The 17,314-nt window shown below is 35.1% G+C and overlaps 2 protein-coding genes across 3 annotated transcripts; both read left to right on the top strand.

Moving 5' to 3' along the window:
* The first annotated feature begins 1,959 nt into the window (after window positions 1-1,959).
* Window positions 1,960-10,013, top strand: LOC133879574 (serine carboxypeptidase-like 20). Its single transcript, XM_062318191.1, has 14 exons — window positions 1,960-2,423; window positions 2,560-2,705; window positions 3,959-4,035; window positions 4,202-4,324; window positions 4,429-4,531; window positions 4,603-4,640; window positions 5,259-5,360; window positions 6,349-6,429; window positions 6,523-6,765; window positions 8,824-8,889; window positions 8,966-9,087; window positions 9,280-9,393; window positions 9,627-9,672; window positions 9,787-10,013. The coding sequence occupies exons 1-14, from the start codon at window positions 2,281-2,283 to the stop codon at window positions 9,868-9,870; spliced, it is 1,488 nt and encodes a 495-aa protein (XP_062174175.1). The 5' UTR covers window positions 1,960-2,280; the 3' UTR covers window positions 9,871-10,013.
* Window positions 10,014-12,399: 2,386 nt separating this feature from the next.
* Window positions 12,400-16,546, top strand: LOC133878772 (poly(A)-specific ribonuclease PARN-like). 2 transcript variants are annotated; one of them, XM_062317305.1, is made up of 8 exons: window positions 12,400-12,787; window positions 13,140-13,270; window positions 13,731-13,919; window positions 14,045-14,121; window positions 14,269-14,385; window positions 14,471-14,585; window positions 14,687-14,902; window positions 15,670-16,546. In XM_062317305.1, the coding sequence occupies exons 1-8, from the start codon at window positions 12,468-12,470 to the stop codon at window positions 16,311-16,313; spliced, it is 1,809 nt and encodes a 602-aa protein (XP_062173289.1). In that variant the 5' UTR covers window positions 12,400-12,467; the 3' UTR covers window positions 16,314-16,546. The 2 variants fall into 2 exon arrangements, with proteins under 2 accessions (XP_062173289.1, XP_062173287.1); XM_062317303.1 differs by having other exon boundaries at window positions 14,009-14,121.
* The last annotated feature ends 768 nt before the right edge of the window (window positions 16,547-17,314 follow it).

Here is a 17,314-nt window from a genome sequence, read left to right as displayed (position 1 = left end):
TACATCGTCACTGTCACAAATACATTGCATGCGGGCATTTTGCTCCGTTCCTCCACTGCTTCCTCTGTCTCTCTCTCTCTCATAAAGCACCAAAAATATCCAGCTTGTTTCTTTTGTTTTTAGCTTTTTGCTGAACTAATGTCATATCAAGTTGATTCAACCACGCAAATGCTTCCACCAAAAACAAAATCTCAAAAAAAGTAATTCTATCAACTTAATCTACGAGTAATTTTAGAAGTCGCTCTTTTATTATTTATGTATTTCTTCAACAATAATGTGGTTTTTAAAATATCTACTTAATCAAAATTCAGTAGTGATTAATCACAGGTTTACTGGTGATTTTAAAAGGCACATTATTTTTGAAAGGACACAAGAGTGACTTCTAGCATTACTCCTTAATCTATACCTGTAAAATAGCGTCCGATCATCACATTTGCTTTTATTCTTTTACAATATAAACTAATGGTATGATTTTGTCCACAAAAATTTCACTAAGATAGACAAGTCCTGTTTGAATAGGAGAGCTCTTACTCGAGTTGAGGGCATCGAAAGTCTCTCACTAAGATCATCATTTGTAATAAATCTCAATCCCACCTAGATCCCATTGTTATTCTTTTGGTATCCCTTTAGTTTTCATCTTATTTCTGTCCATTTTATTAATAAAACTTTTTTTTTTTATTCTTATTCTAGTTATGCCCACCAATCCAAGCCTAAGTGCAAATCCTCCACCATCTTACGTTCTGTTGAATCAGGCATTTGATCATCTCACCTACTTTGACCGACTCGAACCAATGATCTTGGCTTTGATAGCATTTGTTGGATCGAACCTTTGACTATCTCATTTGAAAATCAATTAGTGTCCGATGAGGGAAGTCAAAATCTTTTATAGTGTTTGAAAAAAAAAAAATCAAACTCACCAAAACACGTTCTAAGAGTCGTCTATGTGCGCAGAATGACAGTGTTGCTCTCCAACACATAGCAACACTTTCTCTCCTTAACTTAATCCCACGCCACCTCAACCCCATCAGGCTTTAGCACCCTCACCACCTCCTCTTTCTTAACACAATGGGATAATGGTAAAAGCCCCCTTTCTTTACTTTCTTTCTTATTCTCATTCAGTTTGATGGGAGAGATTTATCATATTTTCTTACATTTTTTTCCTTTCTTTTAGGAGATAAGAGTGAAAGGTGTAAAAACAACTAAAAATCCAATCTGTAATTATCAAATTTTTAATCCTTCACAATGCCGTGGAGAAGTTTAGGGAAAAAGCTGATGAGGACAATGACCATTCAAGTTTGATGCCTTATCCTTATTTGAACTCCCACTCTTTTTAGCAAAGCTTAGGAGGATTATGACCATTAAAGTTAGCACCTCTCTTGAAGCAAAGGGATAAAACTCATTGGTCACTACTTTGGGACAAAGATAGAGTGTAATGAGCTGTTCGTATTACATCAAAAAAGAATATGTGAGCTATATTTGGTCGAATGGCCCAAATTATAGCATCTCTCCTTAAGCAAAGATCGAAAAATCATTATTACTTTGTGAACGGGAGTTGAGTGTAATGAACTGTTCGTATTGTATATGAAAAGGATAAATAGGCTGCACTAATTTAAGCAGGTGCTTAAAAAGTCCAAATAAATTATCTCGAGAGGTGAAACTCAAACGGACCTTTAAATAGGTTACACCTATACACCTGTTTAAGCAGGTGCTTAAATAGTCCAAACAAATCATCTCGACATGTGAAAGTCATTTGTTATCTTAATTAATTATCATTTTATCAAAATTTAATAAAAAATTTAAAGGCCGCATTAAAAAAAAAAAAAAAAAAAAAAAAATTATGCGAAACATGATGTTTTTAGGACCAGATAGAAACAACATGCGAACAACGTGTAATGCTATAACTGGTCCTCCCACAAGCACAAAGTACTCCATCAGGCCCATCACCTCCTGCCACTTTTTCCACAGCGTCCGCGTGTGAATTAAGACTGCACCACTTTTTCCTTCATTCTCTCTCTCTCTCTCTGACCGTGGCTTGTAAGCAACAGCAATCGCAAGAAGTTGTTAGCAAAAGGAGAAAACCACAATCATCAAGTTGCAATCTTTGCATCATCTCCTATGCACGCCCCTCAATAAATACCATAAAAAATGAACCCATGTTCTTCACCAACAACATAGTTAGTTAGTAAGCTATATGACATGCTTGTGTGGTTGACGTTTCTCTCAAGTCTAATCTCAAACAGATCCCATCCCACAGACTAGTCTGTACTCACACGCCAATCCATGGCAGAAACTTGTCTTATCATCTACAAGGTGCTCGTGTACATCTTCTTGAGCTTTGTGCTCACCCAGTCAGCTCCACAGACTGCTCTCGTAACAGAGATTCCTGGCTTCAGTGGCACTCTCCTTTCCAAACACTACTCTGGGTATGCCTTTACATTTCCCATTTCTCTGTTTGTCTTACTCAATTTGGTTTCCCGTATTCTGGGAGTGCATAATTTCTTTCATGTTAATGCTTTGGATTCTTTGTTGGGTTTCTCTTGTTATGTGGGTATTTTGAAGGTATGTGACAATCGACCAAAGTCATGGTAAGAATCTGTTTTACTACCTTGTGGAATCCGAACGGAACCCATCTGAGGATCCGTTGGTTCTGTGGCTTAACGGCGGTCCAGGCTGCTCCAGCTTTGACGGTTTCGTATATGAGCACGGTATCATTTCAATTCTGCCATAAAGTTTATTCCTTTCTTCCTTAGTTTTAATGAATTTTGAAGTTCCCCTTTCCTCGTTTGTTCGATCATTAAAAAAAAAATTAGATTAGAACTTCTGCATATATGAGTGTGGTTTTGGGTATTTTGAAGACTAAGAAGATGATAAGGTTTGACCAAATTGGTGTTTCATGATTGATTAGTATTCATTAAGGGGCATGTGGGACATATGATGATGAGATTGTTTTTTCATGACTATTGAAATGCGACTTTTGACTCTTACTGTGTTTTGATTGATTATAGTTTGTTCCGAGTATAGCCTAAGATAAGTTCAACTCCAACAGTTCTGATGATTGTGTTTCAATTTATTTATTTTATTACTGAATTGTGCTAATTACTCTCTTATACCAAAATAGGATCATAAATTCTATAACGTGATCTTATTTACTGGTTACTTGGCAGTCTACTATAGTAGCCTTTGAATAGTCATGAATCTAAAACAAATAGTTCTGCATTCAAGTACTTCTATGCAGGGGCAGAGCCAGGAATTTATGCTTGATGGGGCCGAACTGAAGCTTAAATTCCTAGCTTCCCACTAAAGGCACTTGCTTAGAAATTAGTATATACAAAATTCTCCACTAACACGGACACGATAACATCATTGTGACTTATTCAGCTACTCTACACATTTCAAGCTACAAAATTAAATTCATATGACACTATATAGTAAACACATTAATCACATTTTCCACAATACTTTGTTTATGCAATCTAATATTATGAATTATCATCTAAAAAAATTTAAACAAGACTATAAAAGAATAAAAAATAAGAAAAGAAAAGGCATCTATCATTTAATGGGAAGAGAAGAAGTAGACTTTTTTTTTTTTTTTTTTTTAACACTATTCTAACTTTGTTTACACCATGTCCAATCTTCAAGACTTTTTTTTTCACTTAAGGTTTAAACTTTTCAATAAAAGAGTGAAACAAGCAAAGTTTTGTAACTTTTGTGTGGAGTCATTTCGAAGGGGCAACAAAATTTGTAGGGGCCCTTAACTCTTGCATGGGATGAGCTCTCTAGGAATATATTTTTTTTTCAACTATTGCAGGGGTCATGGCCCCTGCCGGCCTAGAAGTGGCTCCGCCACTGCTTCTATGCCTTTCAACTTCTAGGTACTGCTTAAAAGTCCGATAATATTAATAATGTGCTTGAATTTAATTGATTTGTGAAGTACTATTTCCATGACTTTTTGCAGGCCCTTTCAATTTTGAAGCAGCAAAGACTAAGGGAGGCCTTCCCCAGCTGCACCTCAATCCGTACAGCTGGTCAAAGGTTGAATTTCTTGAACTAATTCTAACTTTAAAAAGAAAAAAAAAAAAAAGATGGATTTTTTAATGCAAACATTAAGAAATGACTGTATTGAGTTTGATTTTGTTCAGTTTCCTTTTTTTCATATCCACGTTTAATCGCTCATCTATAATTCTGCTTTACATTTTAGGTTTCCAACATTATATATTTGGATTCTCCTGCTGGTGTTGGATTTTCATACTCAAAAAATCAAACAGATTATAAAACTGGCGACCTAAAGACTGCCTCTGATACACACACATTTCTCCTTAAGGTAAAAAGGAAAATAGTTTAAAAGCCTTGCAACCTAATTGATAGAGTTTTTTCATCTTACTTTTTGGAATACTAATTGTCTACATTTTAATGTTGTGCAACCAGTGGTTTGAGTTGTACCCAGAGTTCCTCTCCAACCCATTTTTTATTGCCGGAGAGTCCTATGCTGGAGTATATGTGCCGACTCTAGCTTATGAAGTAGTGAACGGTATTCTTTCTTATATTTGAACTTGCAATGATTAAAATCAAAACTAAATAGCAGTTTTAAAATTTTCACAGGAATTGATGCTGGTATAAAGCCCATTCTGAACTTCAAGGTGTGTATCTTTAACTGTTCTCTTTCTTTTTTTTGTCTGGTTAATTTTAAAATTTAAGAAAAATATAAAAAAGCCCCTTCAACTAGCAGCCGCTTTTAAAATAGCCCCATGAATTGACAAGTGTGCTAAAGTGATCCATCAAACTACCAAGGTGTGCCAAAAAGGCCAGTTTTTTTTTTTTTTTTTTTTTTTTTTTTTTTTTTTTATATATATATTCCTATAATACACTTATTCTCTTAAAAACTATTTTTTTGGGATAAATGCAAAATCAGTCAATATAGTTGTCATAAATTACAAATCGCTCCTTGTAATATAAAAAATAATTCAAAGGTGCTTAGGGTAGGCCAAAATAACAGTTTAGTCCCTGCAGTCAAATTCTGTTAGTTTAGTTTTTTTATTTTAACAATTTTTTATTTTAGTTTTTAAGAGAATAAAGATATTATTGGAATATAATTAAAAAAAAAAAAAGTGGCTTTTTGGCACACCCTAGTAGTTTAATGTATCACTTTAGTACACTTGTCAATTCATGGGGCTATTTTAAAATCGATGGTTAGTTGAGGGGGCCTTTTATATTTTTTCCTAAAATTTATGACTGCAATCTGAAGTCATTGCATACAGGGTTACTTGGTGGGAAATGGAGTTGCAGATGAGGAATTTGATGGCAATGCTCTTGTTCCATTTGCGCATGGGATGGGCCTAATCTCAGACGACCTATTTGAGGTAGGTGGAGCCTTTTAAATTTTGATATATATAGTGATGCCAATTTCTAGTGCCTCACTTGGCCCAAAAAGAAAGAAAAAAGATATGTTGCACTGACTAGGGTTTTAGACTCTTATGAAATTTCAACATTTTGACCTTTTATTCCATTTTCCAAGTCATATTAAATTTTGATGTTGGGATTTCCACCAATTTCAGTCTTTGACTTCACGTGATCCTGGAAACTATTCTTGTTAACAAACATAATTTCCATAATGTTACCTCTTTAAACAAGTTGAAGCTCATATTGCATAATGGTAGCTTTTTTGGGAAAGTTCATTTATCCCCTCTTACTACAAACAAATTTGCAATGTCCCCTCAATCTTTCAATTTTTGCAATATTCCCTCAATCTTTCAATTTCTGACTTCTTCTTTTTTTTCTAAATTTTTATCAGGGGTATTTTCATCATTTTTGGTCATAAAAGGGGGACATTGCAACGTCAGTGGTAGATTTTTTTTTTTTTTTTTTGGGGGGGGGGGGGGGGGAGGGGGTTGATTGCAAAAATTGAAACATTAGGGGGTGACATTGCAAATTTTTTGGTTGTTAGAGGGTGTAAATGTAGTTTCTCCCGAGTTCTTTTGGGTCAGGAATGTCTATTCTCAGTTATTTTGTATTCTGTATTAATTAGTTGATAAAATTTTATTATTAACTTTTTTGGAAGTTACTTCCAGCTCCTTTGATTAGTTTAAAAGGGACGCAACTAATTTCAATGTGTAAAATTTAAAATATTGTTGGCTTATATATTTCTGGGATATAAATTGCTAAACAAAAAGACGAGTTCTCTGTGTCTATCCATGACCAGCTTGCAGACATCTTCACTAATATTTATCTTTCAAAAAATGCAAATTTCCTATCAAATTTGGCTGGGCTTAACTTTCATACTAGGCTAACCTCGCTATAGTTCCCCTTACCCCCAAACATAGTTCCAATCATCTATGCTACATATTGCAGGAGGTTAACAAGGAGTGTGGAGGAAACTACTATAATTCACTTGATGAAACCTGTCAGAGCAAGCTTGCAAAAGTTGATGAGGTAATAACTTATCTACTGTGATGGTTTATAGAAGAAATTGAAATATGAATTATGTGCCCATTCATTTACTTTAACATTCTTATCAATCCACAGGACATAGATGGTTTAAACATATACGACATTCTAGAACCATGCTATCATGACACAAATATAAGAGAGATTGCAACTGATAACATTAGATTACCATCCAGCTTCCGCCGATTGGGTGAGACAGAGAGGCCTCTTGCTGTTAGAAAAAGGATGTTTGGTCGTGCCTGGCCTCTTAGAGCTCCTGTGAGAGATGGAATTGTTCCAACTTGGCCACAGCTAATAAATAGCAACAATGTTCCATGCACGGTGAGTTATGTATATTACTATACGTCTGATTTCTTTTCTCCTGTTCCTTTTCTCTACTAGTGATTTCTCACTGCTTATTTTGCTCCATCATGGGTATTAGTATTTAGGTTTCTGAGAAAGTTAAAAGAAGGCATCTTGTACTTTGAAATGCTATTTCTTCTCTTTTCATATATATCTTCTTCCATGCTACTACTAGTTATATAAGATGCATTAGTAGAAATTACTCATTTGCAGCATGTACTCTGACATTATTGTTGATGAAGAGCCAGAAGAGGTGATATCTTATATTGATATGACTCTCTTTTCTTCTATAGATCATGTCCATTCTGGATTTTTTTTTTTCTCTACTTGCTAGAGTTTGTGATAATATTGGGAACTTTCTTGTCATATAAGACATGCTAAATACTTTTGGTATCAAATTGGATGCTTCAATTAATTTATCATAGGAGGTGAGCTTTATTATGAAAAAATTTGACTTCGTTTGTTAATGTGTTTTGGATGGTGCTTTTTGTTTTTGGTTTGAAATAGTGTTCTGAGGGATATAAAGGTTTTTTTTTTTTTTTTTTTTTGAGTGTTTTGTATTTCTGGTTGTTTGTTAATGTTTTTGTTTTAAAAATAGAAGACAAAAGTGAGAAGTAGAATCGTCTAACAAACAAAGTCTTTGCTATCCCTAGGAGAAACTCTAGCAGAAAGATGTTTCTGGAGTCCTAAGAGACCAATGCTAGCAGTTGACTATAATGGGAAATTGAAAATAGGCAAATATTCGGACCAAGTATCACCTTGATGGATATTTTGTTGTGGCTGAGATGAAAATGTTCAGGCAGATGATTGGCAAGATTTGAAGTAGGTCAAATTGAAGTTAAATGCAGCACGGGGACTTAGACGTAACACTATTTAGCAAAAGAGATGAAATTTGACCAAGTTTTTGTCATGTAGAACAAAATTATGAGCACACCAATAGAACAAAGGCTTGACTCAAATTAGGGTTAGGTTTTGAAGGCACATTAAGATTTCTAGAACTCCCATTCTTTGACTATGCTCCTATGAAATAAAGAAGCATATTTTAAGTAAATTTAAATTTGTATCCCTGCTTTCTGGACCTATTATTGGGTTCTATAGATGAATTGTCATGTAGGGCTAAAAGCTCTAGAGTCTAGGCTATGTTTGTTGACCTGCTCAAAAACTCTTTTCTCTTCTCTAACACTAAAACACACTTTTTAGAAAACTTTTATCAAACGATTTTGAAAAGTGACCTCCACCACTAACACACTTTTCAAAAAAATCAGAAGCCATTTTTCAAAAAACAAAACATAAAACACTTTCTAGAAACTTCTCATACCTTCCTTGAAGAATATTTTGAAAACTTAATTTTTCAAGGGTGTAGAGGCTGACTTATTACTTACAAAAATAAAAATAATAATTAAAAAAAGAGTTGGCCACAAGGCCATCTCCAACAGAGGAGAGGGGGTGGCCGCACAATGACCCTCAACTAGAGAAAGGGGGGCCACACGACGACCCGCAACCAAAGAGGGGGTGGATGCACGACCACCCCAAATAGGATAAAGGTGGCCGCTCAACCACCCCAACATAGGGGAGGGGGTTGGCCACGCAACGAAGAAATGCGTGTTTTTTGGTTTTAATTCTTTCAATTTTTTTAAACACTTACCAGATTTTTGCTTTTCTTAATACACTTTTCAAAAACTTTACCAAACATCACCTAGTTTCTGGTATAGATTCTCGAAACCCATTATCAGGTTCATACTTCTTTTCTTTTTTTCACCATTAGGCTTCTATCGTGCAATCAATAACAACAAATCTGCTTTCACTCTTAGTTTTGTATATACAAAAGAAAAGGTTCCCTTTTCACTCTATTTTGTTAACTATTGATCAAATCGGTGTTCTCAGTAATGCCATTGCTTATTTAAATTGTTTATACAATAGTTTCTTGCTTATGTTTTTTCTGGACTAATTTGCCCACAATACTGGGATTGTCTTCAAGTAACTTGCTCTCTTTTTCTTAACAGAAAATTTTGCTCTCATTTAAAAAATTTTCTGTAGGATGATGAGGTTGCAACATCATGGTTGAATGACAAAGCAGTTAGGAAAGCTCTTCACACTGAAGAGGTATGGTTCTCTAAATATTACTAATTCGCACCAGGCATTGAAAGCTGTAAATATTAAGATCCATGTTGTCTAACAGGGAAGTGTGGTGGGTAGTTGGGACTTGTGTACAGACAAAATTTCATATTATCATGATGCTGGAAGCATGATCAATTACCACAAGAACATTACTTCCAGGGGATATCCAGCACTTATTTACAGGTAGATCTACTACAGCCACATAGAGGTTTTATAAGTAGACAGGCTTGCTTCTAGGCCGTTTTCTAATTAAAAGCTCCTTCCCATGGTTATTTTTCATGAGATAGCGTACATGCTTTTGACTTTGTTAATATCGTTCTTAAATGTGGTCTCTGATAACGGGATAATGCATTTTTTTTATTCACTTTTCTGCAGTGGTGATCATGATATGTGTGTTCCATTCACTGGGAGTGAAGCATGGACAAAATCAATTGGATATAAGATTTTGGATGAATGGAGGCCTTGGACTTCAAATGGACAAATTGCTGGGTACTTTCATTTCCCTTTTTCATTTTCATTTTTCCTTCCCCCATTAAGAACTTTGGAATAGTATCTTAACACAAAAGAACTATGTTTCAATAATCATTGCATTAAATGGATGGTTTTCTTTCTGCTTCTACACATTTTTGAAGCAATGGTTTTTGGAGTGCTCAATACATTGCCTGAAAGCCTGAAAAGACCCATATGACTTACTACTAAATTACTCTTTGTTTTCTTTGCAGGTATACACAAGGGTATGATAACAATCTCACATTCCTAACCATAAAGGTCAGTCCATGGAGATCTTCTGATTATATTAGAACTTATTTTCGAAGTATTCAATTATTTGTGGCTTTCATTGTTGAAGATCATATATATGTTCATTTGATTGTGTTGTTGCAGGGAGCTGGGCATACTGTTCCAGAATACAAACCAAGAGAAGCATTAGATTTTTACAGCCGGTTTTTGTCTGGAAAACCAATATGAAAGAAATATGCAAGTTCTAATTGAGAGGGAGAGACAGAGAGGAGTCTTTCCATTCTGATTCTTTCCCCACCTTAAATATATGTGGTTTAAGAGTATGGGAGAAACTTGATTATATCATATAAATGGGAAAATGATATTATTTACTTTGCTGTTTCCAAATTAAATCTCAAACTATAATGGCTTTTAAATTATTTTTCTACTGATGTTTTGCAATGAAGGATGAAACAAAATAAAAAATGTTATTCTGTTTATATATATATCTTAGCTTTTAAGATAACGAATTAATTTTGACAAATTCAATAGTTGTATGGGTATCAATTAATTTAGTTGATAATGTCTTAACATGTTGGATGTGGCTTACAATAAGTTATATAAAAATAAAAATAAATAAATAAATAAAAATAAATAAATAAAATAAAAAGAAGAGGATTATATGGTTTTGATAGGCCTCCATGAAACTTCATTGGTTTCATGGCCCGTTTCTTGGACAGAAATTGTTTGTCCAACCCATCTATAAAATTGCATTGTCTACCTTTTAGGAGGATAGAAATAGAATATATGTTTTTCTAATAACATTAAAAATTTAAAAGAGTTGAGGAAAATTTTATTAAAAAAATAAAAATAATCCTAAACCCCACTTAGGCCCAAGATTTTCTCACCTTTGAATAGCAAGGGAAAGTCCTAATTTTATCGTTTTTCAACTCATATTTTTTATAGGACAGTTATATAATTGGAATAACATGATAGTGAAAATTAGCCATCAGATAAACACTTAAAAAAAAAAAAAAAAAAAATCAATAGTTGATTTTCACTGTCATGTCATCTCAGTTGTATGACAGTCATATAATAGTCTACTAAATGACATTACTCTTTTAAGATATATGTTCCTATTTATGTTTCATCAAAACCCAGTTCCTAGTTGGTTTTACCTTCCAAAAGTTCGATCTAAGCCTTATTTGTATTATAAATGGGTGGATTTTGAATTTTGGTTTGTTCTACTGTTCTCAATAAGAGATTCCTAGATTCTTTTCTCTTTCTTTTTTTCTTTTTTTTTTTTTTCTTTTTTTTTTTTCAAAGTAAATTTAGTGGGATCCATAAGCTTACAATTTCTCTACAATTACTAACCAGAAGAGAAAATGCTCAACATAATCATCCCTTAAACCCTCTATCCTCTCTGATGATATTCAACGCCTTCATTGACGAGATTTTGCGCGCGAATAATAACTATTTTTTAAAAATCTTTTTTTTTTTTTTTTTTCTTTCATATTTCTTATTATTCATATATTTTTTTTTTTTTGAAGTAATAGCTGTTAATAAAATTTTAATTATTTAGTTTAAAAATTGAAATTATAATGAAACCTATCGGAAAGAGAGCCTATCTTAAAATATGAATTAGGGTAATCACTTGATTCACTTCTATGTTTTGTGACAATCAAAGTGCGATTCAGATTATGCACAATAATGTATTTCACGAGCGCATTAAACATATTGAGATCGACTGCCATTTTGTGCCCCATCATTTCTTGTTAGGAACTTTTCGCTTTTGTCCTATTGCTTCTGCTGATCAGCTTGTTGATGTGTTCGCCAAAGCACATCCGCCTGGACCTTTTTGTGATCTTGTTTCCAAACTCAAGTTGGCATCAACATTACCACCTTGAGTTTGAGAGGGATGTTAAAATATATTCAAAATATATTACGGCATTTACCCAATTTACTGTTTTTGATTTATTCTATAATATTGTACATTAATATTTTATAATCTATGTCAATTAATGTTTTCTTGTATAAGTCGATTTAGGTTTACTTGTATAGGTCGACTTATTCAATTATAAATAAGCCCTTCATGTACATAGTTAAAGACACACAGAAATATAGAATTCAATTCTTTTAGATATTCTCTACTTATTTTAACAATCAATCAAGCTATGATATGTAAACGTTGACGGTTACTTAAAATATGTTACTAGTCGGTGTGACATGAGAATAATAAATAGATATGAAAAAAATAATAATGTTAAATATCATATTTTAAAAATAAAAGTACTAGAATGTGTGTGGCATTACACTTCCTCTCATAGCATTAGTCTTTTAAAAAAAAAAATAAATAAATAAAAAGAAAAAGAAAAATAAAGGGATAATTACACTTAACCCTCATGATTTATCCACAGTGTGGCAATTTACCTTCCAATGTACTGAAATTGGTACATGACCCCCTCGAACTTGCCAACGTGTGGCAAAATCAACCTTCCGTCTAATCGACTGTTCGTTTGGACTGAAAGTCAGTCACGTGCAAGTCACGTGATTTGGGGAAGGTATCTGTTTTAAACGGTCACGTGACTTACACGTGATCGATTTTTCGTCCAAACGAACGGTCGATTGGACGGAAGGTTGATTTTGCCACACGTTGGCAAGTTCGGGGGGTCATGTACCAATTTTGGTACATTAGGGGGTAAATCGCCACACCGTGGATAAATTAGGAGATTAAGTGTAAATATCCCAAAAATAAATAAATAAATGTTGAAAATAAGAAATTTCCTTGGGACAGAGGCAACATTGCGCACGGAATTCTGTCGAGTACAAGAGAGTCGCGACCAACCATGGCGGCTCTGCTTTCTCTGCTGCCGCAGAGACGGTGCCTCTGCACAAAACCCCACAATAAATGGAGCGTGAAGCAAGTGACCAAGTTGAACTTCGAGGAATCTCTCTCGGAGATCAAGACCCACATCGCCCACTCCGACTTCATCGCCGTGTCACTGCAGAGGACCGGCTCCGTGTCTGCGCCGTGGCACCGCGTCCTCCCATTCGACACGCCCCACACTGCATACGCCAAGGCCAAGCGCGCCGCCGAGCGCTTCCAGCTCCTCCAGTTCGCCGTCTGCCCCTTCTCCATTAGAGCCTCCAAGCTCCTCGCTCACCCGTGAGTCGTGCTTGTCCTTATGTTCTGTTTGCTTTGCAAGAAAATGTGGGAAAATAACAAATAAAATGACTTTACAAAATGCATATTCCTCAGCTTCGTCACTGCTTGTACTGCTCCGCTTGGTGCTATATGTGTCCAATCAATTTCTTGTTTCTTCTTTGCGCTCTGTTTGGTTTCCGAGAACATTTAGGAAAAGGAAAAAAAAAATAAAAGGGAAATGTTACCTCCAAACCAATTTGTGGGTGTGGAAACAAGGCCACAAAAAAGGAGAAAACTTTGAATACTAAGATTCAAACAGCCTTCTTATGCACAAGACTTGATTGATGACGGTATCTTCTTGCTTTTGGTGCAGATATAACTTCCATTTGTTCCCTAGGGATGAGCTGAAGATGGGAATGCCATCTTATAGTTTTTCATGTCAAACATCATATTTGACGTCCATGGCTCGAGACGGTTTTGATTTTAATGCCTGTATATACGATGGTGAGCCTTATAGTTATATGAACTCCAAAGATTTAAGATTTTTAATCTCAGACCATAATCTTGTCTAATAATATTATCTTCAATTAAACAAGTGGCAGATGCTGATGATTTTACTAGGGATATTGTAACCAAAAGCAGATAAAATGCTATTTATGTTTTCAGATTAATGTCTCATAATTTCTCTCTTTTTTTTTTAATAAGTAATCGAGATATCATTAAAAGCGTAAGGCATCCTTAGGTACACTAGAAGTATACATGAGAAAACACTTAGGTAAAAGGAGAAAAAAGAATAAGAAAATCATGATAACTAATTAACACATGAGAAACAAAAGCACCTGTCCAAAGATACAGAGTATAGAAAAAAGAAAAGAAAAAAAGACTTAATCTACTTCAAAGTCCTTTCATGATGGTAAAATCTCCTATAGCAAGCAGAACAAAAAGGTTAATTTTCTTGTGACAGGCATATCGTACTTATCTAGGGCACAAGAGCCTGCAGCCAGACTTCAGATGAGGAATCCAATGCCCATCACTCATGTAGTGAAATCTTCTTCTACACCTAGTGTTGCTGATTCAGTATTCATTGAGAGGGTTAAATCACGGGTTAAGCATTGGAGAAATGCATGTAAAGATTCTAGTGCAAACAGAGATGGTAAGGATAATGCTCCTAATTTGATTATTTCTTTATGCGTGTACTCTTGTTCAATTTTATTCCTTGGTGCATTTACTTGTAATTTGCAGAGCCGCTTTTGAGTTCACTAAGAAAACTTGTCTTAGGGAATGAAGAGTATGGAACAAGACCATGCATGAATATTGATGTTTGCAGCGAACGTCAAGTGCAGCTCGTGCTAGAGGTAGATTGATCTAATAAAGTTTTATATCCGTTGGTTGAAGTGATGCTGAGGTTTTCTCTCCCTTAGTGCTGGTATAATTAGTATGGATTTTAATTTTCATTTTGGGCTTCATGTGGAATATTTTTAATTTTTTTGGGTTGGCTACAGATGTTGGAAGAATTCTCTGATGACCTTGTTCCTTTAATAATCCCGGCGAAGGGTGGGGCAACCCAGACAGTTCGTGTCATTTTGACAAGTTCAAAAGAGGACAAGGTTTTGCTTCAGGTAGCAAGTAGAATCAATTTTTTTTGGTTATTAAATGCATGGTGAAGCTTCTACTAAGCTATGTAATTGAGGTTTTGATTGACAGAATGAGCTTCAAAATCTTCAAGACGAACAAACCAAGAAAGTCCGTGGCTTTCGAGAGGTGATCGACTTGATTTCTGCTTCACAGAGACCTGTTGTCTCCCACAATTCCCTTAATGGTGTATCTCTATATAAATAATTTTCAATACCTTCAAACACTAATAACCATGACCTGCTTTCTTTAATTCTTCATCTTACAGAATTTTGTTGCTTCATGCAGATTTTACATTTATTCATTCAAAGTTCATCACTCCTTTACCTCCTAATGTTGATGAATTTATGTGCTCCTTGCGCTTGGTTTTCCCACTTGTACTTGATGTCCAGCAACTGATGAAGGAAATTGGCCCTTTGAGAAAAGTTACCAATATACCTACAGCTATTTCCTACTTAAAGGATCATTTTTTTGCACCCATCGATATGGAAACTCTGCACCAAGGTCTGTCACTCTTTCTTGGGCGTAAAACACAAACACATACATGCGCTCATCCACACATAGAAACACAGCCATGGTTCATGTCAGTGCTCACTTGGATAATTTTAGAACTAGGGGCATGTTTGGTTGGAAAAAAGAAAGAAAGAAAAGATAATCCTTGCTTCAGAATTGGATTTCCCACCTAGGTTCAGTGATAGTTTCTTGATTGAGGATTTCGTTGGCGTGAGGGTCACCTACAGTAGTCTGGCTCAATTCTTTTTTCTCTCTTCTTTTTTCAGTTTTTTGGCTAAGGGTAGGCAGGCTTATACTATTGCTGCAATAATGCAAACAACTTGTTTATTTATGTTCTGCTGATCTGTTTCTTCTCTGTTTTTTTGGCTAATTCAATTCCTTTCAAAATTTCAAATGCTATGAATGTCAAACATAGATGTGTTTGTTTTGTTATTTGTAATTTCTATGACAGATTAATTACTTGTACATATTTTAAGCCTTTGTATTTATATTTAAATTATTTTATTCATATATTAATTAACTAAAGTTCACGAATTGGTTTCTTTTCATGTCCGTATCTTAACATATCTGCATCCAATATCTGTACCGGTACTTCATAATTGAAATTTTATGTTCCAAATTGAAAATTTCTTTTGAAAAAATACTAGTTATAAACTACTTGACCTTAATCTCATGCTTGTGAGTCTGCTAGTAACCACATCTTGGTCATTTACTTCAGAGCAGACCTGAATTCTGTATACCAATTTTATGTTAATCAGATACTGTGAATGAAGGCAAGATTCATGGGCATAATGTTCTACGCATCGCTTATTTGTTTGCAAAGCTCTGCTCCATTCTACGAATTGCACCAGCCGAATCTGATAACAAAAGTTTGGTTCCGGCCCTTGAGGAGTATGCAAACATTTTAAATCCATGCTCCATGAGTCCTCAAGAATCAACTGATGGGGATGTTAGTATTTGGACAAACAGTACAAGAAAAGTGAGTTGTGAGCATTTGGTTTTCTTGTGGGGATTTAAGCGTACAATGACTGCTGGAAAACTGAAAAGCTTGCTCCAAGGGTCGCATGACGTTTTCTCTGAAGAATTTGATGTTCGGTTAGTGGATAAGAGCTGTGCCATTGTCGTTTTTTGGAAACCTGGTTTATCTGAAACTTTTCTCAATGTAATGAATAGTGAAGAGATTTGCGGATCTTTGAGGGAGATGGTCTCGGAAGGCCTAAGAGCAGCGTGTTATGCAAACTACAAGAACATTTGTAGGTTAGGTATATGGGAGGCAGATTTGGCAGAGTCCTTAGAAAAAGTTTTGGAAGAACCTGATTGCCTTGGGAAAACTGATTCTGAAACAAATCCATTGGAAGTTCACTGGTTTAGTGACTTGGTTATTAACTTGGATGACCTTTGATATATGGTATTCTGTTTCTTGAACAACAGATTAACATTGACCTGAGATTGATGCTGCTTTAACTTAATCTAAAAGAGCAACAGCTTGTTCTTTTCGATTGGGAGATCAACTTCAGGCACTAATGGGAAGTGAGTTCCTGTGTTTATAGGATTCGAATTGTTGGGAACCTCAAAAGCAAATGTAAGTAGTGGTTGTTGAATGAATGCCTTTGTCATGAGATCTTTCTATTTTTATATATTTCTTCATGTAATACTTTTTACTTGCTGGAGTTTCTCATGTATTTCCTGCCTCATTGCCACTCTTAAATTTTGGTTTCCACTGTCCAGACAATGTGCCTGAATAATTTTATTTTGGAAGCCCCCCCCCCCCCCCCCCCCCCCCCCACCTTTTTTTTTTTCACATGTATTTTAGACGGATGTCAATTTAATAGATTTCTCGGTTCGGAAGAAACTTTGTTCTTTTTGTTTTCTGTGTTTTGGAACTTCTAGTGCTGAATTGAACAAAATTACACCTTAATACTGTGATTGGGAGGAGAGGTCCGAAAGGGGAGGGAACAAGATAGGTGATAAGCAAAATCCTTTAATTGGGACATCACTGAGGAAGTTGGAGGAGTTAAAAAAAAAAAAACAGATAAAACCTTTTCTGCCCACTTTTCAAGTCCTGTCTATACCATTTTCTTTACCCTCCTTACTCTCAGCTCCAATCATAGTATAAGATCTGCATAAAAGCTAGACCTGTCCGTCCAGCTCTCAGCTGGACTAAGAGATGCCTATTTTTTCCTATAAGCTTTTGAAGAAGTTTTTTTTTTTTTTTGGCCTTGGTTCTGTAGCAGTTCAACAGCAGATAAAAGCTCATAATTATCAGACACAGCTTGGACCATTGGATGGTGTGAGCTTCAGGAAGTAGGCCAAGTTTGGGTTAAGTATGATCTGACCCAATGTCAAGATTCCTCGGTTATTAACTCTAGGGGTTGGCTTAAGCAGGAAGGGTCTTGATTTTAG

The sequence above is a fragment of the Alnus glutinosa genome, chromosome 10 (assembly GCF_958979055.1).
Source record: "Alnus glutinosa chromosome 10, dhAlnGlut1.1, whole genome shotgun sequence".
Lineage (NCBI taxonomy): Eukaryota > Viridiplantae > Streptophyta > Magnoliopsida > Fagales > Betulaceae > Alnus > Alnus glutinosa.
This window is presented reverse-complemented; position numbering and strand designations above follow the sequence as displayed.